Source organism: Saccostrea echinata, unplaced genomic scaffold, assembly GCF_033153115.1.
Source record: "Saccostrea echinata isolate AGI-Se365-2 ecotype Australia unplaced genomic scaffold, CSIRO_AGI_Sech_v1 ptg000054l, whole genome shotgun sequence".
In the NCBI taxonomy this organism is placed as follows: Eukaryota; Metazoa; Mollusca; class Bivalvia; order Ostreida; family Ostreidae; genus Saccostrea; species Saccostrea echinata.
Window position 1 is genome coordinate 66,144,048 of NW_026889803.1, and position 26,354 is coordinate 66,170,401.

The following is a 26,354-nucleotide window of genomic DNA, read 5'->3' on the forward strand; positions in this document are numbered from 1 at the left end:
TAACATATAATAAATATGTTTACTATGTAAGAGATTCCACTTTGTACAAATAATGGTCAAAGTTCAATGTTCCTCATGCTGCTGATAGAGTGTGATAGACGCTGTGGCATTGACTCAGCTGTGTCTAAATACTCCTCTTGTGGGGCCTTTAAAAGGGTGTCAATGTTCCTCAATGTCTCCGATGCATAAAGACCGAGGTCATCCAATACATTACATAGGTAATCTAAAAATAAAAGTCCAAGGTCATCCAAAACATAACAAAGGTAATCTAAAAAAAAATTCCAAGGTAATCCAATACATTACAAAGGTAATCTAAAAAAAAGTCCAAGGTCATCCAATACATTACAAAGGTAATCTAAAAAAAGTCCAAGGTCATCCAATACATTACAAAGGTAATCTAAAAATAAAAGTCCAAGGTCATCCAATACATTACAAAGGTAATCTAAAAAAAGTCCAAGGTCATCCAATGCATTACACAGGTAATGTTCCTCAATGTCTCCAAAGCATAAAGACTGAGTAAATAAATAAATAAATAAATATGCCTACGTGACAAGTCTGTGTGATTTACACACCAATAACTCACACAAAACTTAAAAACATTCCTTAATTGACACAGAATCATTTAAAATATTGTATTTATTTTTATCATAATATCTGTAATATTATTATGATTGAAGTTCAATGTAGCAAAATTTTATTGTTATTTCATTGAATTTTTTTAAAAAATCTTTTCAACAAAATATAATTTTCAAATAAACGAATTTCTATGTCTCCTCATTTTACAAGTTTATCCAAGGAAGATAACTGAGTGCAAAGGGAGACAACTGAGTACCTATGTCAGTGATGAGTTGTTTTGTATGTAATAGGATAGTTTTGAGTACCTATGTCAGTGATGAGTTGGTTTGTAGTGTAATAAAATAGTTTTGAGTACCTATGTCAACGATTTTGTTGTGACTATTTAGTGTTGAATACCTATGTCAGTGAAGGATATTTGTAGTGTGATTAGATAGGTTTTAGTACCTATAACAGTAATGCGTTATTTTGTAGATTGATTGGATAGTTTTGCATACCTATGTCTGTTACAGTGTATGAATTGTTTTGTAGTGATTGGATATTTCTGAGTACCTACGGCAGTGATTAGTTATTTTTTAGTGTCAGATTGGATAGTAGTGAGTACCTGTCTGTTTAAGTTGCTTGGTAGTGATTGGATATTACCTATATCTGTAATGAGTTGTTTTGTAGCATGATTGGATAGTTTGAGTACCTATATCTGTAATGAGTTGTTTTGAAGTGTGATTGGATAGTTTTGAGTACCTATATCTGTAATGGGTTGGTTTGTAGCATGATTGGATAGTTTGAGTATCTGTAATGAGTTGTTTTGTAGCATGATTGGATAGTTTTGAGAACCTATGTCTGTAATGAGTTGTTTTGTAGCATGATTAGATAGTTTGAGTACCTTTGTCTGTAATGAGTTGTTTTGTAGTCTCATTGGATAGTTTTTAGTACCTATATCTGTAATGAGTTGTTTTGTAGCATGATTGGAAAGTTTTGAGTACCTATATCTGTAATGAATTGTTTTGTAGCATGATTGGATAGTTTGAGTACCTATGTCTGTAATGAGTTGTTTTGTAGTGTGATTGGATAGTTTTGAGTACCTATGTCTGTAATGAGTTGTTTTGTAGCATGATTGGATAGTTTGAGTACCTATATCTGTAATGAGTTGTTTTGTAGCATGATTGGATAGTTTGAGTACCTATATCTGTAATGGGTTGGTTTGTAGCATGATTGGATAGTTTTGAGCACCTATATCTGTAACGAGTTGTTTTGTAGCATGATTAGATAGTTTGAGTACCTATGTCTGTAACGAGTTGTTTTGTAGCATGATTGGATAGTTTGAGTACCCAGTCTGTAATGAGTTGGTTTTGTAGCATGATTGGAAAGTTTGAGTACCCAGTCTGTAATGAGTTGTTTTGTAGTTTTGAGCACCTATATCTGTAACGAGTTGTTTTGTAGCATGATTAGATAGTTTGAGTACCTATGTCTGTAATGAGTTGTTTTGTAGTCTGATTGGATAGTTTTTAGTACCTATATCTGTAATGAGTTGGTTTGTACTGTGATAGATTAAATAGTTTGATTACCTATATCTGTAATGAGTTGTTTTGTAGCATGATTGGATAGTTTTGAGTACCTATGTCTGTAATGAATTGTTTTGTAGCATGATTGGATAGTTTGAGTACATATGTCTGTAATGAGTTGTTTTGTAGTGTGATTGGATAGTTTTGAGTACCTATGTCTGTAATGAGTTGTTTTGTAGCATGATTGGATAGTTTGAGTACCTATATCTGTAATGAGTTGTTTTGTAGCATGATTGGATAGTTTGAGTACCTATATCTGTAATGGGTTGGTTTTGTAGCATGATTGGATAGTTTGAGTACCTATATCTGTAATGAGTTGTTTTGTACTGTGATTAGATAGTTTGAGTGCCTATATCTGTAATGAGTTGTTTTGTAGCATGATTAGATAGTTTGAGTACCTATATCTGTAATGAGTTGTTTTGTACCATGATTGGATAGTTTGAGTACCTATATCTGTAATGAGTTGTTTTGTAGCATGATTGGATAGTTTGAGTACCTATATCTGTAATGAGTTGTTTTGTAGCATGATTGGATAGTTTTGAGTACCTATATCTGTAATGAGTTGTTTTGTAGTGTGATTGGATAGTTTGAGTACCTATATCTGTAATGAGTTGTTCTGTAGCATGATTGGATAGTTTGAGTACCTATGTCTGTAATGAATTGTTTTGTAGCATGATTGGATAGTTTGAGTACCTATGTCTGTAATGAGTTGTTTTGTAGTGTGATTGGATAGTTTTGAGTACCTATGTCTCTAATGAGTTGTTTGTAGCATGATTGGATAGTTTGAGTACCTATGTCTGTAATGAGTTGTTTTGTAGTGTGATTAGATAGTTTTGAGTACCTATATCTGTAATGGGTTGGTTTGTAGCATGATTGGATAGTTTTGAGCACCTATATCTGTAACGAGTTGGTTTTGTAGCATGATTAGATAGTTTGAGTACCTATGTCTGTAACGAGTTGTTTTGTAGCATGATTGGATAGTTTGAGTACCTATGTCTGTAATGAGTTGGTTTTGTAGCATGATTGGATAGTTTGAGTACCTATATCTGTAATGAGTTGTTTTGTACTGTGATTAGATAGTTTGAGTGCCTATATCTGTAATGAGTTGTTTTGTAGCATGATTGGATAGTTTGAGTGCCTATATCTGTAATGAGTTGTTTTGTAGCATGATTAGATAGTTTGAGTACCTATATCTGTAATGAGTTGTTTTGTAGCATGATTGGATAGTTTGAGTACCTATATCTGTAATGAGTTGGTTTGTAGCATAATTGGATAGTTTTGAGTACCTATATCTGTAATGAGTTGGTTTGTAGCATAATTGGATAGTTTTGAGTACCTATATCTGTAATGAGTTGTTTTGTAGCATGATTGGATAGTTTGAGTACCTATATCTGTAATGAGTTGTTTTGTAGCATGATTGGATAGTTTGAGTACCTATATCTGTAATGAGTTGTTTTGTAGCATGATTGGATAGCTCTGGGATTTTCAGGATCTGCTCACTGTACAGGTGCATAGTTCCTCTGGCTATGGACTCCAACCACAAGTCAGCCACTTGTTCTGGGAGCTCTATAAAATCAATAATGTAATAGAAAAAAGACTTTTAAAATGTTTTAAAACATGTATGATTTCAACAAATTCTGTTAACTAGTCATTTAAAATCATGAAATCCACAATCTTTTATCATTTTACAAAACTGCATTATTAGGGAGATATTTATAAACAATACAATGTACTTACAAATGGGTAAACAACTATCCTGTATATAAAGTATTATGGACACAACACAAACCTGTTTCATCAGTGTAAGGCAATTTTCCGTGCTTCAAAGCAACCAACACTGAAGGATTGTCCTGCATGGTGAAAGGTTCTAAATGCTGCGGTAAGGTCATCAAATACTGCCCCACCTGTTTGATCACACAAAAATATCTATATTCTCATCTACCTACACATTTTTGAAAGATTAAGAATCCATTAAAAGATTTGTTGCTTGATATTATGTTTGTGATACTAAAATAATTTGACTCACTTTTGTAATATATTCTTGTGGAGAGAGGCTAAATGTAGGGAGGTCAGAGGTCAAAGCACCTCCAGCACTCTTTGATGTCCATATCTAAAGAAGAAATACATTAGTTATCACTAAATACAGAGAACTAACAACAAAGCAGAGCATAAATCAGCTTATCCTTAGTGTAAATCCTCCTCAAAATATTTCATTCAAAATTAAATTTTCTGTTTTCTGTTTCTTTTGGGGCCTTACTTCCATATTGCTGACATCAGCAAGATATCCCCTCAGAGTGCCGAACACGATGTCAAAAGAGAACTTGTGGACATCTTCACTCAGTTTACACAACTCTTTCTTAGTATCCTCCAATACAGATGGCATATCACCTACAACAAGTCATAGATAAACCTCACTTTTACATGTTTGATAAAAATTAAATAAACAAGTATTTGACAGTATTTGTATAACTTGACCCCTGACATTTAAATACTTAGGACTAAGAAAAACATAGGTAATCAAAGATTACGAAGCTCACCTCGACGAATGTTATCTACATGTAAGGCAAATTTCACATATTTTTTTCTAGTTAGGGTACATCCCAAGATCAATATCCATGCAAGTTTGATTTAATTATAGACCTGCTCAAAAAACTTTTGACCTGTTTAGTAATCAAGAAAATTTTGGTCAGTTCCAACATCCAAAGCAAGTCTGGAAGTTTTCATCCTTAGATGCACCATCTATGCAAGTTTAATCATAACAGGCCATAATATTATATAGCTACTCCAAAAAAATTACCCTGGTCACTCATCTGGAAAATGTACGTCAGATTCAGAATCCAAGGCAAGTCTGGAAGTGTCCATCCTTAGATACATCATCCATGCTAATTTGGTTAAAATATGGCTAAAATTCACTCATGTGGAAAATCTAGGTCAGATCCAGCATTCGAAGCAGGTTGGTTAGTGTACATCCCTAGATGCATCATCCATGAAAGTTTGGTCCAGGTAGGGCTTATAGTTACTTGGGAACGAAACTACTCCTAAATCTAAACCTGGTCACTCATCCGGAAAATCTAGGTCAGATCCAGCATCTGAAGCAAATGTGGTAGTGTCCATCCTTAGATGCATCATCCATGCAAGTTTGGTCAAGATAGGGCTTATAGTTTCTTGGGAATGGACCTGCTCCTAAAAGTTTAACCTGGTCACTCATCTGGAAAATCTAGGTCAGATCCAGCATCCGAAGCAAGTGTGGTAGTGTCCATCCCTAGATGCATCATCCATGCAAGTTTGGTCCAGGTAGGGCTTACAGTTACTTGGGAATGGACCTGCTCCTAAAACTTTAACCTGGTCACTCATCCGGAAAATCTAGGTCAGATCCAGCATCCGAAGCAAGTGTGGTAGTGTCCATCCCTAGATGCATCATCCATGCAAGTTTGATCCAGGTAGGGCTTATAGTTACTTAGGAATGGACCTGCTCCTAAAACTTTAACCTGGTCACTCATCTGGAAAATCTAGGTCAGATCCAGCATCCGAAGCAAGTTTGGTAGTGTCCATCCCTAGATGCATCATCCATGCAAGTTTGGTCCAGGTAGGGCTAATAGTTACTTGGGAATGGGACTTGCTCCTAAAACTTTAACCTGGGACGCCGACGCTAACGCCGAAGCCGACACCGACGCCGACGTCGGGGGTATAGCATAATCTCATCTCAACTTCGTCGAGGTGAGCTAAAAATGTTGTTTAAGGTTACCCAACTGACCCTTATTCTATGTACCAATCCCATTTTTTTTAATGTAAAATTTGCATATTGCATGTCTGTATATTTTCCTTCAAATGTTATGTTTATGAGATCACATTTTAGAAGATATTTTTAGAGCTGCTGGGTAAAGATCATTTAAAATATATATATATATAAAAGCAGTGTCTTAATATGCATGCAATAAATAAAATGTCTAGGGGTAAGACATGAAAAAAACCTCTCTAAATGTAATACTACTACACACACTGCACAAATATACTTTTAGAATGAAGCATGTTTGATACTGTCCAAAATAATTAAGTCTATTTTTAACCCCCTTTTCGGAAAGGGGGGTGTGTATGTTTAAAATCAGAATGTGATCTTATTTACCCTTACCTTCACCCAGTTTGGTGACCAAGCCCTCCAGATTCTCAATGTCTTGAGGGTTATTCAGGAATAAAGATGCATGGGCCTCCAATGCAGACACTTTCCCAAAAAATCTAGAATTATATTGAATATATAATTATATATATCTTGTCTTAAGTGTGTCTGAACTAAACAGTAAATATTTGTGTACATTATTCTTAATTTCAGATGTGCTTTTATTTCAGTTAAATGTTACAGGTCAAAAGGTCAAAAAAGGGTCATTTTTCAGTAAAAGAGGCCCATGGGATACACTGTTCACCTTAGACTTATACAATAACGCCCACTTTCCAAGCCCCCAAGTAAGTTAAGGCTATTTATCCATGTACAGTTTATGTATTAATGACTGCATACATACACTGATATGACAAATTACAGCTGTCAAGTTTGCAGGAAAATCTACACCTCTTTTAATCCTTAAATTTTACTGCCCCCCCCCCCCACTCAATGAACCTTGAGATGGGGGGGGGGGTAACTTGAACAAAATACATGTTGTGCCTAAATATTTAGACATGTTTGCTTTGCTGCTCAGCAGAATTTTTTAATTGATATCTTTTCATATATATTCAATATGCATGTGTGTTGACATAGTGCTCTACATGTATTCTTGGAAAGATTACTTTTATTACATATCTTTTAGTTAATGTTCCAATAAAAAAATTGACTCCTGATTGTAACTCCACCCTAGTTGGGGGAGGGTGGGGGGTGAGGGGATTCCTTCAACAATCTTACCATTATAACTTAATAGGAATGCTTTCACTAACATTCTATCACCACAAAACAAAATTTCAATAAACTTGGAAATATACAAAGCAAGGAAGCTTTCATATATGTTTTGCCTTTTTAAACTCAGTTGTCTCTGAGAAGAAGATTTCAAATGACCCAACTCTACTTTTGTCATGACTAATTTATCTGTCTGATATGGGAATCAGCCTTCTTTTGAATAAAAAAAAATGAATTCCCTTTTACCAGTTGGAACCAGCACAAAGGTTCTGGAGCGGAATTCAAATATGTAAAAAATATCAGACAGGCAATTGAACAGACAGACATATGGATAAACCAATCAAAAAAGTCTGGTTCTGCTAGCAATCTATGTCTGTCATCCTGCTGAATACAAGTGTGCTAATCTTTATAAAATATTTGAACATTTCCTGAAACAAAATTTGAATCATTTTAAAGGAAACATTCACCTTCAGAACAATTATATAACATCATTACGAGTTATACACTTGAGACAGAATCATTTAAACTCTGTAAATTCTGCTACTTTCTCCATCACAATAATTTTTCAAGTTTATCTTTTTGGACATTAGAGCTGAAATTTCACGGACACTGCAGGTAAGTCTAAGTAATTTTAACCATCCTTCTTAATTTGATTTTAATAAAAGAAAATCCTGAACTGACTGGAAGGAGAGAATGACAGAAGGCAATAAGGACAGATAAACAGAGGTATGGAGAGAAAACTGGTATAAACATTTCATGCTTATTTTTTACATTTCCATGCCATGACAAAATATATGCATTCTATAAATGTACAATGTATATGGCATATTTTACCAAAGCATTGTTGAAATGGCATGGTCTGACATGAGATTACAGGAGATAATGAGGTTTCTTTTAATAAATTTCATGTCAAACACAAGTACAGATAATTCTAGTGGAAAACTAGTCTTTGGTACCACCCTGGTTCCTGTAATCATAACAACTGTATCAATACCAGTTAACCAGATACCTTCCCTCTTCACCCAAAAAGCATCTTAGCATTTTTTCATTTGAAACACAGTGCATTTGTAAAACATAAATTTCATTTCTGACCCTTTTCATTCAATAAATGTATTTTTCTTCACCAATATTAAACACTCATTTATGTATGGCTTCAGTATATATTTATCCATAGACATGACAAAGTTATGTGATCATTAAATATCATTAAACTAAATCCACAGATAGACAGACAGACAGGTAAAAAATTTTATGTTCACAGTCAGTAAACTGGGACCATAAGACAGACAGAAATTAGGAAAAATTCTTACCTATTCAGATCTGATCTAATATTAAAGAGTCAATGAAGAAACTCTAAATTACTACCCATTCTGGAGTATTATATCACCCCTATATGTTAATTTTTACATGTATATCTTCAACTTGTAGAGAAACACACTAATATTAGATACATGTATAATTATATATTAGTATTTTAGATACATGTATAATTATATATTAGTATTTTAGATACATGTATAATTATATATTAGTATTTTAGATACATGTATAATTATATATTAGTACATGTATTTCTTACAACTATAAAACCCGATGCTTACCTGAGCTTTCCTACCTCCTTGATAGGTGAGCTAGGATTTGTGTAGTGGGCTATTGTTTGCATCATACTACTTAAAATATTTCCATCAAGCTCATCCATATGCATGATTAAATCACCTAATTAAGAGAAATAGTAGGTCATAAACATGAAATTGTTGACGAAAATACAAACCAAAGTAACAAATAAAGCACAAATTATAGTTTTGTTTCTGCCAAAATTTTACTTTTCACTTACAATTTTAAAAGTAATCTCTATAATTTGTTTACATTTGACATATGAGTGACTCTACCCCCTTGCCACATGTCTAAATGATTTTAAGTGTGTGTACCCCCTTACCACATGTCTTTATGATTTTTAGTGTGTGTCCCCCTTACCACTTGTCTGTATGATTCTAAGTATGTGTCCCCTTTACCACATATCTGTATAATTCTAAGTGTGTCCCCCCTTACCACATGTCTGTATGATTCTAAGTGTGTGTCCCCCCTTACCACATGTCTGTAATGATTCTAAGTGTGTGTGTCCCCCCTTACCACATGTCTGTATGATTCTAAGTGTGTGTGTCCCCCCTTACCACATGTCTGTATGATTCTAAATGTGTCCCCTCTTACCACATGTCTGTATGATTTTTAGTGTTTGTCCCTCCTTTCCATATGTTTGTATGATTTTTAGTCTGTGTCCCCCCTTACCACATGTCTGTATGATTCTAAGTGTGTGTCCCCCCTTACAACATGTCTGTATGATTTTTAGTGTGTGTCCCTCCTTACCACATGTCTGTATGATTCTAAGTGTGTGATCCCCCTTACCACATGTCTGTATAATTCTAAGTGTGTGTCCCCCCTTACCACATGTCTGTATAATTCTAAGTGTGTGTCCCTCCTTACCACATGTCTGTATGATTCTAAGTGTGTGTCAACCCTTACCACATGTATGTATGATTCTAAGTGTGTGTTCCCCCTTACCACATGTCTGTATGATTCTAAGTGTGTGCCCCCCCTTTTACCACATGTCTGTTTGATTCTAAGTGCGTGTCCCCCCTTACCACATGTCTGTATGATTCTAACTGTGTGTCCCCCTTACCACATGTCTGAATGATTATAAGTGTGTGCCCTCCTTACCACATGCCTGTATGATTCCAAGTGTGTGTCCCCCCTTACCGTACGTGTGTATGAATCTAAGTGTGTGTCCCCCCTTACCACATGTCTATATGATTTTGAGTGTGTGCCCCCCTTACCACATGTCTGGATGATTCTAAGTGAGTGCCCCCCCCCCCCTTACCACATGTCTGTATGATTTGTAGTGTGTGTCCCCTCTTACCACATGTTTGTATGATTTTTAGTGTGTGTCCCCCCCCCCCCCTTACCACATGTTTGTATGATTTTTAGTGTATGTCTCCCCTTACCACATGTCTGTATGATTCTAAGTGTGTATTCCCCCTTACCACATGTCTGTATGATTCTAAGTGTGTGTCCCCCCTTACCACATGTCTGTATGATTTTTAGTGTGTGTCCCTCCTTACCACATGTCTGTATAATTCTAAGTGTGTGTCCCCCCCCCCCTCACCACGTGTCTGTATGATTCTAAGTGTGTGTCCCCCTTACCACATGTATGATTCTAAGCGTATGTCTCCCCCCCCCTTACCACATGTCTGTATGATTCTAAGTGTGTGTCCCCCCTTACCACATGTGTGTATGAATCTAAGTGTGTGTCCCCCCTTACCACATGTCTGTATGATTCTAAGTGTGTGTTCCTCCTTACCACATGTCTGTAATGATTCTAAGTGTGTGTGTCCCCCCTTACCACATGTCTGTATGATTCTAAGTGTGTGTGTCCCCCCTTACCACATGTCTGAATGATTATAAGTGTGTGTCCCCCCTTACCACATGTCTGTATGATTCTAAGTGTGTGTCAACCCTTACCATATGTCTGTATGATTCTAAGTGTGTGTTCCCCCTTACCACATGTCTGTAATGATTCTAAGTGTGTGTGTACCCCCCTTACCACATGTCTGTATGATTCTAAGTGTGTGTACGCCCTTACCATATGTCTGTATGATTCTAAGTGTGTGTTCCCCCTTACCACATGTCTGTAATGATTCTAAGTGTGTGTGTCCCCCCCTTATCACATGTCTGTATGATTCTAAGTGTTGTGTACCCCCTTACCACATGTCTGAATGATTATAAGTGTGTGTCCCCATTTACCACATGTCTGTATGATTCTAAGTGTGTGTCCTCCCCTTACCACATGTCAGTATGATTCTTAGTGTGTGTCCTCCCCTTACCACATGCCTGTATGATTCTAAGTGTGTGTCCCCATTCACCACATGTCTGTATGGTTCTAAGTGTGTGTCCTCCCCTTACCACATGCCAGTATGATTCTAAGTGTGTGTCCCCCCTTACCACATGTCTATATGATATAAAGTATGTGTCTCCCCTTACCACATGTCTGTATGATTCTAAGTGTGTGTCCCCCCTTACCATATGCCTATGATTCTAAGTGTGTGTCCTCCCCTTACCACATGCCTGTATGATTCTAAGTGTGTGTGTCCCCCCTTACCACATGTCTATATGATATAAAGTATGTGTCCCCCCTTACCACATGTATGTATGATTCTAAGTGTGTGTCCCCCTTTACCACATGTCTGTATGATTCTAAGTGTGTGTCCCCCCTTACCACACGTCTGTATGATTCTAAGTGTGTGCTGGAAGTGTGTCCAATCCTCCTCCTCCCCAGCTCTCCGACTCGTGCGACATTTCTCCTTAATATTCGTCAGTACTCTCCGGAATTCTTTACAATAATTACTGAAGAATGTCTGCAAGGAAAAAAAATGTCATAGCTCAGAGAAGAATCCAAATAAATTACAAAAGAAATGCCCAGCAAGAATGTCTTACTAAGGTAAAAACAATAATGAGTAGAAATTACAATCTCAGCCTTTGTTCTCATACCACACCTACCTTTAATGCATCCATCATAAACAAATATCCACAGCCATTGGTCAAATTCAAGCATCTCTCATTAGCCTATTGAATTCACAAGCAGTAAATGAAAACCCATTCATACAATATACACAATTATGCAAAGAACATGTTCTTTGATTCATGCAAAACTTACCTCCTTTGCAAAACTAAACAATTTATTGACTGATCTGGCTAACAACTGTACTGTCTCAAAAATTTCTTCATGATCCTGCAGCAGAAAGCAACTCAGAGACACTCATAAAATTAAGGATTTGTCAAACAAGGAAAGTGACAAAAGTATCTGTAAGTTGTATCATAACTCCATGGTTACTGTAAATTCTCACCATTTTTATTGACTCTAAATCTTTTCCAAGTTTCTCTTCTTCCAAACTTTGATAGGTGCTGATGTACTGACGATAAGGGGCATATAACTCCAGTAGCAGATGATCCAAGCTGGTCACATGACTGACATCTTCTGCTGCAAATGAAATACATAATTACATGATATTGAATAAAAGTAAATGAAGATCCAGGCTTTTCTTAAAAATTATTTTTTGTATGTATTTATTTTAGTAAGAAATAATAATATTACATGAAAATCAAAAGTTCATTTTTAATTACCTTTCATATTGGCTTCCACAGCTTGCTCAATACTCCTGGCAAATCTCTCCGTAATCTACAAAATATTAAAACTCATGTCAACATTAATTCTAAAAACAGGTTCATTCAAGAATACATGAAATGTTTTGTTTTAAAGTAACACTATGTCTCTGGTTGTATGGTTTGTAAATACAGTTGAGCTTCACTCTTTCATAGATATGTTGAATACCTGAGACACAGAGACTGAAGAGATTCTAGTTCTGACTATAATATATTATGATGAATACAACTTTTAAATATCAAACCTTGGATATATACCGTATATCTTTTTGTCAGGCTTACTGAATTGTAGTCTTTATATAGGTGTTGTGTTTATTTCTTTTTTGAGTGATTTACATTATGAACAAGAAGTTTTCATAGATCTATTTCATGGTACAGCTGTATTTTGGTTTTTTAATTATTTTCTATGATACTTGAGTTCTATGAGTCCATGCTTTATTCTAACCTATTTGAGTTCTTTGAGACCATGTTTTATTCTTACCTGGTTGAGTTCAAGAAGTCTATGTTCTATTTTCTTTATTCTTACCTCTTGAGTTCAATGAGTCCATTTTTTATTCTTACTTGCTAGAGTTCATTGAACTCATGCTTAATTTTTACCTGCTTGAGTTCAATGAGTGCATAATTGATTCCCACCTGCTTGAGTTCAATGAGACCATATTTTATTCTTATACCTGCTTAAGTTGTATGAGTACAGGCTTTATTCTTGCCTGCTTGACTTCTATGAGTCCATGCTTTATTCTAACCTGCTTGAGTTCTGTGAGTCCAGTCAGTGTATCTCTGTGCTGTATGTACAGATTAACACAGGAATGTAGGGGTGGATCCAGGGATTTCATCGACTCTGTGATCAGATTACACACTATAGGGACAGGATCAGGAAACACCTGTCTACACCACTTAATCTTCAAATTTAAAGATAGAAAAGTCTCATTCATTTATGTAGGTCACAGTGGGATTCCTATATTTTCATAACGTCAGACAAATAATGTAAGTGAATATTTCACACAATTTTAATATTCAAATTGAAAAGTTAAGCAGTCATTGTATGCAAAAAACAAACAAACATCCATCCATCTGATAAACAAAAACAAACAAAAAAAAAACATAACAAAAAAAAAGAAAAGAAAAGAAAAAAGAAACACTAAAACTTAGGAACTCACCTGTGTATGCCAAGTTGACAGGAGTTGATCATAATACTCTGTCAGCCATTCTTTCAAAGTTTCATCAGCATTTGCTTCCATTACGTCCTTCCATGTACTCAACAATGTCACCTGCATTAACAAAACATAGGTAATCAAAGATTATATAGCTCACCTCAACTAATGCTATCTTTAAGTAAGGCAAAGTCTCACACTTAACAAATAGTCTGATAGTAAGCATTCCTAGGTGCAACATTTATAGAAGTTTGGCCTGTGTAGGATTTTAAAATACCTGGGAATAGACTTGTTCCAAAACTTTTTCTGTTTAATCATTCAGAAAATGTAGGTACGATTCAGCACCTGAAATATACCTGGTAGTGTGCATTTCCTACATGCATGAGAGACCTGGTCCATAACATTAACCTGGTCACTCATCTGAAAAATGTAGGTCAGATCTGGCATTTGAACCTAGGGTGGTAGGATGCATCCCTGCAAGTTGGGTCCAGAACGGGTTTACAGTTTTTTTTAGAAGGAGACCTGCCCCAGAAACTTTAACCTGGTCACTCATCTAGAAAATGTAGGTCAGATTCAGCATCCAAAACAAGTCTGGTAGTGTGCATCATTCATTTAAGACTGCTCCAGGTAGGTCTTATAGTTACATTGGAATAAACCTGCTCCAAAAACTTTAACTTTTCATTGACCCAGAAAATGTAGGTCAGATCCAGCATCTGAACAATGCCTGGTAGTGTGCATCTGTAGATGCATCATTCATGAAAGTTTAGTCACCAAAGGGATTATAGTTACTTGGAAATGCACCTGTTCTAAAAACTTTAATGTGGTCACTCATCAAAAGAATTGTAGGTCAGACCTAGCATCTGAAGCAAATCTGGTAGTGTACATCCCCAGATGCATCATCCTTGCAAGTTTGGTCCTGGACGGTTGATAGTTACTTTAGAATAAGACCTGCTCCAAAAACATTAACATGGTAATTTTTATGGCACGCCATGGGTCCCTATATTCTATTAACTTTTAAAGTTGGTGCCTTAGAAAAATTGCCTGGCGACTAAAAATTTGCATTAGCAACTAAGTTTTTTTGACAAGGCGCCAGCTGGCACCTAAATTTTAGAGGCCATGTGGAGGCTTGTACAGAAACATACTAGATGCATAATCTATGCAAGTAAAGTGGAGTAAATGTGGAGGCTTGTATAGAAACATACTAGATGCATTATCTATGCAAGTAAAATCAAGAAAGGGCAAAGAAATACTTGGTAAGAAACTGAACCCAAAACTTTAACCTGGGACACCAATGCTAAGGGTATAACATAAACTCCTCCAACTTCTTTGAGGGGGAGCTATAAATGGTAACTTATAAATTACATTCACAGATAATATTAATTCTGTCTAAAGAACATGAGGTTCTTAATTTTGTAGATAAAATAATTAATATCTGGAGTTTCTTTTAATTTTAGCTCCATTCCTAAGTCTGAACATTGAACCAAGGGGATGTAAATCTCATTTAAAATTTTTGTGAGGAATTCATTGCTCATTACTGTACAGAAATTGTCTCAAGTTTCAAGTTTTATTAAAGACAAAGACCCCAATGGTCTGCTAACCCTGTGACACCTTGTGTAGTACTTTTTACCTCCCTTTGTTCTTTGATAACTTACCCTGTGGGATCTTGTATAGTACTTGTTAACTCCCTTTATACTTTGATAACTTAAACTGTGGCACCTTGTGTAGTACTTGTTACCTCCCTTTGTACAGTGATAACATATCCTGTGGCACCTTGTGTAGTACTTGTTACCTCCCTTTGTACAGTGATAACATATCCTGTGGCACCTTGTGTAGTACTTGTTACCTCCCTTTGTACTTTGATAACTTACCCTGAGACACCTTGCGTAGTACTTGTTACCTCCCTTTGTACTTTGATAACTTTGTGTAGTACTTGTTACCTCCCTTTGTACTTTGATAACTTACCCTGAGACACCTTGTGTAGTACTTGTTACCTCCCTTTGTACTTTGATAACTTTGTGTACTACTTGTTACCTCCCTTTGTACTTTGATAACTTACCCTGAGACACCTTGTGTAGTACTTGTTACCTCCCTTTGTACTTTGATGACTTACCCTGTGGCACCTTGTGTAGTACTTGTACAGTTGTGGTAGTCTATCTATGTCAGTGAAGATTTGAGTGTACATCTGTGCAGCCTCCAGGGACTGTGTGTTGAAGGCCTGCACTAACTGGGGACTTAATAGGGCCTCCAATCTGTTCTTTAGGGTTTCCAGATGTTGACATCTGTCTCCATAATCAGGGGTATCAACCAACATCAGCTGTACAGAAATATTTCCCATAGAGCATAAAATCTATTTATCTTTTCAAATGCTAGGCAAGCTCACCACAGCTAGTTTTTGCTAAATTTGTATAAATCAAATAAAACACTTTTATAGAGATGAATTATATCATTTATTAAAATGACGGTATAAATGTAAACAATTTAACACACAAGAAGGGGATCAGACTCACAAGCTCTGATATTTGTAAGTTACATAAAATATGATAATGTCTGGTCCCCGAAAAAACGACTAGAAAAAGTACCTATAAAACAAGACAAACAAAACATCACAAGAAAAAGTTAGCAAAAAGATGGCACATCAAAACAAAATGGGCAAGAAGAACAATCAAAATGTCATAAGAAAAAGTTAGCAAAAACATGGCACATCAAAAGAAAATGCCACATATAATAAATTAATCATTAAAAGAGGTCAGGATCGAAGGGGTGGTGGTGGGTCTTCAAATTAGACATGCCTCATGTAAACAGTGGTCAGAAAATGATTATTTACTCTTAAACCATATTTTTATAATAAAAAGAGGTAAAAAAAATGATGTTGCACATTATGACCCGACAATGGACACCTAAATGTTGGGTCATGAATCAACATTTCATTATTGGAGGTTGGCAGGTCTGTAAAATAGATCCTAATTTCCTTGAATACTCTTCAGCATCAATTGTACCAGAGGAGAGCAAATATAATTCCTTTTTAAATATTAACTTACCAAACTGTTCTGCATTCCTTTCAGTTTTAATGTTATCTGCAGGATGAAATAGAAATTTTGATACATCATGGTCCTTATCTACACAATTGTACATGTACATGACAGACATCTATTGCTTTATTTACTAGTTACTTATAATTTTGGACCAATTTTCTATCTCTTGCTGCATATTTTTTTATAATTTCAGAAGATTGTTTTCTTTTAAAGTAAACACATTTTTTTATATCTCTAATAATTCTGGAATGTTATAAGCTATAAATAGACAGTCATACAGCCTATAAATAGATAGTCATACAGCCTATAAATAGACAGCCATACAGCCTATAAATAGACAGTCATACAGCCTTAATATCCTTGGACTGGAACACCTCCTCCACGTCTGAGCTCAGTGTCGTCCAATTATCAGCCTCCTGCATAGAAAACAAAATGTCTTTACAAAGCCCTTATTACTGCCAAATCTATGTAAGACCTTTGTAAAACCTTGTTAAACCTTTTTAGAACATCTAAGTATGACTTTGAAAGGACATAAGGCTTGCCAAATTTGGGGACTTTATCTTCAAGACTCAATTCTCTGACAAAGTTAGACAAAAATACGAAAGTGACATGCCCCAAATTTTTCTGTCTAAGGCATAAAAAGGATCAGTTAATTAAGAGAGAACAAGAGGCCCAAGGACCTTAAAGACCCAATTTTCTTATGGTTACCTGAGGAAAGGGAGTAGTCTTGGTAGTGCTGGTGTTATTTACCTGGAGAGCCTCAAATACTCAAGATGTCAGAAATCAGCTTATTACCCAGTAGAAGAGAAGATTTTCAAAGAATTAATGCATTTTAAAGTATATAATCATTAGAGGCCCACCCTATCACCAGAACAACCGAGTGACTCAGGTGACCTAAAAATCTGAGTTCATGTTCCTTTTTAAAAAATCAAGTGATTGCATGCAACTAACTATTTTGATGTAGATTGCCTTTTATTGATGTAGATTTCCTTTTAATAATGTAGATTTCTTTTTATTGGTGTAAATATCCTTTTTACAGATGTAGATTTTTTTTTTACTAACCTTAAGTGCCTCAGCAGCTGATGTCATTCGAGATTTGATTGCATCTAGTTTCAAAAGGGTCTGCATAGATTTTGATGTGTCATGTTCCACCTATGGGATAAAATTCCCAAATATTAATCGTATAAGAGCACAATGATACTGTAACAAATGGGCATGTGTGTTTTTTAAAATATCTTGTACCTTCTGAATATCTTCCTTGACCATTGTCATCTGATCCTGAAGTAGAGCAGCTTCCTGTCTGACAGCGTCCAGTTCTCGTATCACCCTAAATCACAAAAGAGCTAGGTTCACTTTATGCATAAAATGGCCCTGTTCTTGTATTGATTAATTGACTATCACCCTCTGTCCAATTTCATATATCAAAATAAAGTAGAGACTTAGCGCTCTCATTTCCTATAACAATTTTTTTTTGTTTTTGTTGAAAATTCATGTATTGGAAAACAGACTTTGTGAAAATGCAATGTTCTTGAATTTTGCAGAAAACAAGCATATTTGACTACATTCAGCACAGAATTAAAATATGAGCACAGCCCTCGATCCAAAAAATATAACATAGGTAATCAAAGATTACGAAGCTCACCTCGATATGTTATGTTATCTTTAAGTAAGGCAAATTTCACATCAAATTTTTTTTATTTAGTGTATATCCCAAGATCAATGTCCATGCAAGTTTGGTTTAAGTACGACTTATAGTTACTTGGAAATAGACATGTTCAAAAAACGTTTATCCTGTTTACTAATCAAGAAAATTTTGGTCAGTTCCAACATCCAAAGCAAGTCTGGAAGTTTTCATCCTTAGATGCACCATCTATGCAAGTTTAATCATAACAGGCCATAATGTTATATAGCTACTCCAAAAAAATTATCCTGGTCACTCATCTGGAAAATGTAGGTCAGATTCAGAATCCAAAGCAAGTCTGGAAGTGACCATCCCTAGCTACATCATCCATGCTAATTTGGTTAAAATAGGGCTATAATTCACTCATCTGGAAAATCTAGGTCAAATCCAGCATCCGAAGCAAGTGTGGTAGTGTCTATCCCTAGATGCATCATCCATGCAAGTTTGTTCAAGGTAGAGCTTATAGTTACTTGGGACTGGACCTGCTCCAAAAACTTTAAACTGGTCACTCATCTGGAAAATCTAGGTCAGATCCAGCATCCAAATCAAGTGTGGTAGCGTCCATCCCTAGATGCATCATCCATGCAAGTTTGGTCCAGGTAGGGCCAATAGTTACTTGGGAATGGACCTGCTTAAAAAACTTTAACCTGGTCACTCATCTGGAAAATCTAGGTCAGATCCAGCATCCAAATCAAGTGTGGTAGTGTCCATCCCTAGATGCATCATCCATGCAAGTTTGGTCTAGGTAAGGCCAATAGTTACTTGGGTATGGACCTGCTCCAAAAACTTTAACCTGGTCACTCATCTGGAAAATCTAGGTCAGATCCAGCATCCGAAGCAAGTGTGGTAGTGTCCATCCCTAGATGCATCATCCATGCAAGTTTGGTCCAGTTAGGGTTAATAGTTACTTGGGAATGGACCTGCTCCAAAAACTTTAACCTGGTCACTCATCTGGAAAATCTAGGTCAGATCCAGCATCTGAAGCAAGTGTGGTAGTGTCCATCCCTAGATGCATCATCCATGCAAGTTTGGTCCAGATAGGGCTTATAGTTACTTGGGAATGGACTTGCTCCTAAAACATTAATCGGGAGGCCGACACCGACGCCGGGGGTATAGCATAAGCTCATCTCGACTTCGTCGAGGTGAGCTAAAAAATGTTTTATGATCTTAAGAATCAGACCTTTCATTATGTAATTGCATAAAATGACGCATTTCATGAGGTCATAATGCATTGACTATGGAGAAAATTACGTCATGTTCAATAGATACATGGTCACCAAGGGTCCAAGTGATAAATACTGCATTGTCAACCAAAACTGAGCAGTTTTGATTTTGCAGAAACTCACAGGGCCAAAAACGGCCCTAAGTGGCCCTTGCTCTTTATAATTATATCACCCAAACCATAGAGTAAACTCTCATGTCATCCTAAATCATAAAATTTACAATTATATCTAATTCTTGTTTACCTTAGATTTCATAATGTATTGTCTCATCACCCTAAACCATGTAATTTGTTTAATTCTCCAAAGACAATGAAATTTATTATTTTATCTTAAAATATACTTTATACCTTAAACTCTCACCAACATATCACACACACCTTTAATAGTCTTTTTTATCATCCTAAAACAATAAACTTTAAAAAAAAAACACACATATTTTAATTGTAACCTTTTTTAAACATTAACATCTTGTTTCAAATTTATGAGTTTAAAAACTAGAGTGTTCCAAGGAACGCATGTGTCACCTGCTTTGTAGCTTCATTTAAGATGTAAATAAATCTAAGAATGGTCAACTAGTTATTTACTACTAGCATGATAGTTCATGCATTTGCATGCAAATAAAAAATAAGCATCCAAGACTGCAATAGAATCTAACAATCAAAGAAAATATGGTTCCCCAACCATCAAATGAAAATTAAATTGAAATGTTTAGAAATAATTATTTATCATTTTATGTTTCCAACAATCCTCCAAAAGAGTTTTCAGTCTGTCTTTACTGCAATTTTAAGTCTACACAATCCATTGTGGAATACTGATTGCAATGTATTTGGCTGCATAGTATTTAAATATAAGTTTGTGTGGTAACTGAATATCATACGGTTTTGAAGTACCGTACAGTATCATGAGCTCAAAAACATGACTGTATAAATGCTAATTATCAAAACCCTGCCTATAAAAAATTCAAAAATCATAAGTTAAATTAAACTGCCCAGTGTATTTTTGGCAAAGTAGGTCAAAGGTCAAGGTCAAGTGTAAAATGCAATTCATAGATTAAACTCACCTTGGCAGATTTTGAACTGCCTGCTGACTTGTTTCTTCTATAATGTTGTTCACTTCCTAAATAATTGTAGTAAAATATCAAAGTACTACATTATATCATACAACTTTAGTTCAGAGACACAACAGTGCAGTGATTTGTTCCACATGTTCCATTATTCATATAATTTTGAAATTCAAAATAAAATGTATTTATTTCTAAAAGATTAAATCTACTTTCACAATATATATTCCACAAATTTCTATACACAAATAAATAATAAATACCTGAATGAACATTTGAAGTTTCATAACTAATGTAGTTGCATATTGCTGCAATTAAATAAAAAAGTTTCATAAAAAATGATATATATTACATCACATGGAAACCATTAATATTGAAATCATTATGGTATTCCTAATTACTGATGGTTTATCAGTAGTCAAACCCACATCTTTTGCAGTACTTGGGTCCTTCTGTGATCCAAAGGCTGCATTAACCCATTCCTTTGCATCAAAATTATCATCAAGAAATTTTGAGTAGTCCTACAAAAATAATTCAGTGTAACTGTATCATATTTAAGTTTTTTTTTTCTAAAATATGTCTTGATTGGTATGTATATCTCATCCCTTGTAACAAACAATATACAAAATACATCAGTGTTAGGATTTTCAGGAAATCCTGATTATGGCAGAAACCCAAAATAAAAAGGAGAAACCCAAATAAAGTGGTAGAAACCCAACACAATTTAATTAATAAGGTTACAAACAGGTCAAAAACATTAAACTCTAGAGTTATAGATAGTGAGCCCAACGAGTGGTGCGCAGCCCCTCTTGCACTGCAAGCTCTAATGACAATGCCTGGGCGAAGAGAAAATTTGGACTGTGCACATTCATCCAAATGAATTTTTTTTCTGCAGTAACCTCTTACTACATCTCGCCGCAAACTACGTTCTCGCAGTAACAACAAAAAGTTCAACAAGAAATGAGTGAAACTCACCTTGATTTAAAGAACATTGCATATAAAAAGCAGATTAAATGTTCTTTATTCTCTTGATTTAGCTTAAAATAGCTATATAGCTTTCTTAACCTATTCAAAATAGCTTGATAACGCTATTTAAATGCAGTTTTTCAGAAAAATTTTTTTTGGTAAAAAATAGAGAAAAAGTTGCAAGTATTTGATTATCTATATATATGTACTATGGGCTATCCATAGAGCAACCCAAATGAAAGATAGTTCTAACATTGGAGCATATGAATACTTTTAAGCAAACGATGAATTTCCATTGTTTGAGTAACTGTACACTACTTTGTGTCGTTGAGACTTGGATAAGTATGATTGCTTCTCATTGTACTGAATTATTACCAATCAATTATCTTGTTGACCACAGTTGGCTTCCTTTATAATTTCATTGCAGAAATAACTGTATCAATTGCTTGGGTGAGTATCATTACTGCTACATTTTCAAAATTGTCAATACCCCTACATACTCATTACCGCTACAAAAAAGGTTACATTACTGCTACATTTAAAAGAGTACATTACTGCTACACTGCCTCTTTCGATGCATGTACAGATTGATTTAAAGTACAACATATACATGTACATACATAAGACCTGTTTCCTCTGCACACCACGGGGAGGGGAAAGTAAGACTTTGAGCAAATTGTTTTTGTTTTCAATTTTTATTTAAAATCTATTTCATTTAATAAAACATTTTAGAAAGTCTTAAAAACCAAGCATTGTTCATGGATAAAACACAGTTTTCACATAATTGGTAGAGCTTTAAAGGCCATGTGCTTCATGTACTGCTGTCTGGAAATCTCTTATATGAATTATAACAGTGATTGGGAAGGGCTTGGGCCATGGGCCATAGTCGCATTGAAGTGAAAATTGGCGCATTTAATCAACCATTGGTGGCGCCAAGGTGCGCATTAAAATTTTTGCGATGTTAGTTGGAAAATATTTTGCGTATACGTACTACTTTTCTTGCTTGTTTTACTTTTGTTTTTTAAAAATGCAGTCATTTTAATACAACAATCTCATTGGTTAAAACCTGGCAAAAACTGCCCTCTGTTACATGAAGCGCTTTATTCATAGGACATCAAAGGTACATTACCTCACTCTTTTTCCAATATTTAATTGAAATGTTGACATTATTGATCCAAAATACAAGAAAATTATGTTGTTTGTGGGTTCCTTTAAACATGCTACGCTGCATACGTGAAAAATAAAATTTGGTTAATGAAGAAACGTTTCTTTTCATATTTGACGTGTTTGTCATTTTGTTTTTTTTCTTAAAATGACCTATCAGAATATATAGATGGCCCATTCATTTTCAAAATGGCCCATTAAAAATGTTGACAAGTGCGCCATAGTCCCATTGGCCTTGATAGCCTTCCTAATCACTGATTATAATGAACAGAACTTATATTACGTACCATTGCTGGCTGATTTGATATGTAGCAGCAATGGGCTGTAATCGGCTATAGTCTTATTGATAAAATGTAGTGGTTATGATCACCTGAAATTTCGAAGAAATCTAGCTGTAATGAGTTGAAATTTTTCGCAATGTAGCAGTAATGTTGACCTCCCAATTGCTTTATATAGCCCCAAAACTTTTAGAACTTTGAGTACAAAGTCTCTTAAGGAGACGCAATTTGATGAGTGATTTTTACAAGCATTATTTTCAGAAGAGTTCAAGGTTGAATATTATCACTGCACCAAGGCGCGACTTTTTATGCATGCTGAGAAAATAATACATTTAAGAAAAAAGTGTGATAAAATAGCTAAATCAAGCTATGCTGAATAGCTTAAAATGCTATATAGCTATTAAATCAAGCTATATAGCTATATCAAGATTGTGCCAGACCTGCTTACTATTTTATAGATAGAATGTTCTATCGTTAAAATGATAAATGTCCTATGGACCCGGTTAAACGATAGAATGCGTTCCGTGTATTGTCTATGAAGCAAAGAAAATACGGGAGATAACTCTAACTCAGTGCATTTACTATGAAAAATCCCGAAAGTTCCGAATGTCAACATGGTATGTAAAGGTTCACTTCAGTATAAATAGGGATCTGACCTATAGGGACAGGATTGGTTTTTCCGTTTACAAAAAGCTTGTCGATTTCCGTTCCGATTTATGACATTAGGCTGAATACATGTAACAGTTTGTTTTTCATAAATCTTTATTTCAGTGAGTAGAGGCAGAAGGAACCCTTTCAATGATATTCTGAGTTTGTTACAGTATCTCCAAATGTAATAATTGATATTTTTCTTTACTTCTCATTGTACATAATGGTAATGTCTACTGTCTCTGGAATTCTATTCTTTATGTCTAGGTTATTTATTTTACAACACATTTCCGCTGGATAGAATAAAACATGCCATTAATGTGTGCAAATTATATAGGCCTATATGAAATCCAAGGGAGTACAGTTACTGATATATGTAGCCCTACTGTTTCAAAACCATTGACTGAAAACAAAAGTATATGTATTTTATTCTAAATACCGGTATATTAAGCTCAAATAATTCAAGCAATACGTAACATACTTGTAACCCAGACAAGCACTAGTAGCACAGACAGGATAAAAGCAATGTGATGAAATTCTAAGGAATATATATACAATTTAAAATCATTGCAACTCAATGCTGCCAAGAATACCTGTATCGAGTAACACAGAGTGAGTTATTCTTGTCCTCGGAGAAAGTGTGCTTATATACTAAGATTTGTTCCGCCTGACTGACAACTGTACATTGGATTGTTACGATTTGATCTCTCTCTAGTGCTTCTTATATTAAGAATGGGAATGCATAAAGGACAGATAATTGAGGGAAAATAAACAAGCCTATAAAAAAAAAATTTAAAATAGTCTTTGAAAAGGCGTAAATTTAAAACTTTAAAAGTGTGGCACCAGGTGGATTCGAACCCCCGACTTTAAAAAGACAGTACCCACGTTATAATAGCTAGCGCATATATCAACTGAGCTATTCTGGATATAAGACTGATTGGTATAAATTTGAAGCAGATTGTCAAAATCATGTTTCCTTATTTTTTTTGTAGGTTTTTTGTGAATTTCGACCCTAGGACAGGGGTGCCCCTAAAAAAATCCTATCTTAAATTATTCTTTACATCCCAACCTATCAAAATATCACAATTTTATTTAGGGGCAGGCCTGCCCTGAAGGACTTCTAGGCCAAAATTCATGCAAAAATCAACGCTTTAACGGACAAAATGGTGTTTTGGCCAACTTTGGAGGTTTACTGTAAAGTTGTAAATAATAAATTTTAGTTATAAAATACAAATTTGAAAAATTTATAGACATATATACAGTAGAAAACAACAAATAAAGATTGATTTTTAAATGTCGCTTTTTCCGGGAAATTGTTCTCTCCTATAGGTCAATTCTTTTGTAATAGTGAATACATCCTTTGAAACGAGTAAAAACCATTGGTGAAAAAGTATTGAATTCTTCCATTACATGGATTAAATTTTTAGATGAAAGGTATTTACAGTCTCAAAAAGGTTTGTTATGATTAATTTGACTGTTATTTTCAATGCAACTTCATTAATTTTCTCCAAAATTGTTTCGGAGCGATTCTGCAATTTTCTGCTACATTACGGGTATATGGGAGGCATTCTAACTGTGGTAAGGGCCTGCCCCGAGACACAGTTAGATTATTCTAACCAGTCACACCGTAAAACATATTAGCCGATTTGATACATTTATATACATATATAATTGCTTTAAGACAACAAAAAAATTTTACAAAAATTAGCACGGTAATTCAATATCAACTAAGCTTCTCTTTTAATTTGCGTTTCAGTTAACACAAATCCTAATTTGTTAAAACAGGGTTGTATGTTCGTTCGCCCTAAAACGCGTTCGCCCTTGACGCCGTTCGCCTTATCTCTCGTTCGCCCAGAGTCCTTTCGCTCTAAAACTCGTTTGCCCAAAGTCCGTTCGCCCACAATATGTTCAGTCGGATAATATTTCGTAATTTCTTTGATTTTATGAATGTTTGTTTAAAGTGTAATTTATTTTACTTGAACATTCAGTATAGATATAAACATGATAGAGAAATAAAAAAAAAATCTGTTAAATAATCCATGCTATGCTCGTTGATTTATAAGCAATGGTATACAACTAACGTTATATTAAATTGAGAATAAAAGATTCGTCAAAAAGAAAAAAATTCAGAGGCTGCTTATCCCAATTAAAATAACCTATATACATAATTAACGTCAATCTCATCATTAATTATTTTCTAAACATACATGTTATACGAACCTTAAAAAAAACAAACGAAGACGAATTAAGTGTTCCCTAATTTACGGCAAGTACTATCTTAACAGCAATATAAACGTTTACGATTAAGTCTTTGATAAACATTAAAATCGGAAAAAAGAAATGAAATATGCTTATTAGATATTTAAAGTAAAAAAAGAAAAGTCTTAAAAAATTCAACGATAATGTTGACATAAATTATTTATGATAGGGCGATCGAGATATGTGGCGAACAGGATAAAGGGCGAATAAGAATTATGGCGAACGGACCTTGCGCGAACGGACTCATGCGAACAGGTAGATAGGGCGAACGGACCCGATACCTTAAAACAGAGGGAATTCGAAATAAAAATTAAATAATGACTAAAGAAAAATAATCTTATATCAGATTGTAAATGTACAATGTATTAAACGAACATACAATCTCTTGCATGAGCGACAACAACTATTTCACACGTAAGAGTACTAACCATCGTAAACCTCCGGTGAGAATCCTCCACGTCAAAAAATGTTTACATTGCTGAAGAGTTTAAATGCGGAGGTAATAAAGTGAGTAAGAAATGAATAATAACTTGTACATGGAAAAATAATATTTAATTTTGAATGGCTGTTTAGTATGTTTGCAGGTGCATTATACCTAACTTGGTCGATTAAGAAATTGTTATTTTAAGAATTATATTTAATTTCCATATCTTCGAATTTATAA

General features: G+C 34.9%; 1 protein-coding gene across 2 annotated transcripts; it reads right to left on the reverse strand.

The window, feature by feature from the left end:
* On the reverse strand, positions 1–26,163 carry LOC133204737 (conserved oligomeric Golgi complex subunit 7-like). 2 transcript variants are annotated; one of them, XM_061340477.1, is made up of 24 exons: positions 26,119–26,163; positions 20,804–20,896; positions 20,639–20,683; positions 20,376–20,431; positions 17,654–17,738; positions 17,474–17,563; positions 16,759–16,827; positions 16,418–16,453; positions 15,490–15,693; positions 13,386–13,496; positions 12,972–13,127; positions 12,190–12,244; positions 11,913–12,046; positions 11,723–11,797; positions 11,566–11,631; positions 11,285–11,423; positions 8,616–8,730; positions 8,325–8,339; positions 6,265–6,368; positions 4,393–4,523; positions 4,162–4,245; positions 3,925–4,039; positions 3,570–3,701; positions 1–223 (listed from the first exon to the last, which is right to left on the reverse strand). In XM_061340477.1, the coding sequence occupies exons 1-24, from the start codon at positions 26,119–26,121 to the stop codon at positions 57–59; spliced, it is 2,280 nt and encodes a 759-aa protein (XP_061196461.1). In that variant the 5' UTR covers positions 26,122–26,163; the 3' UTR covers positions 1–56. The 2 variants fall into 2 exon arrangements, with proteins under 2 accessions (XP_061196461.1, XP_061196462.1); XM_061340478.1 differs by lacking the exon at positions 8,325–8,339 and having other exon boundaries at positions 26,119–26,162.
* Between the last annotated feature and the right edge of the window lie 191 nt (positions 26,164–26,354).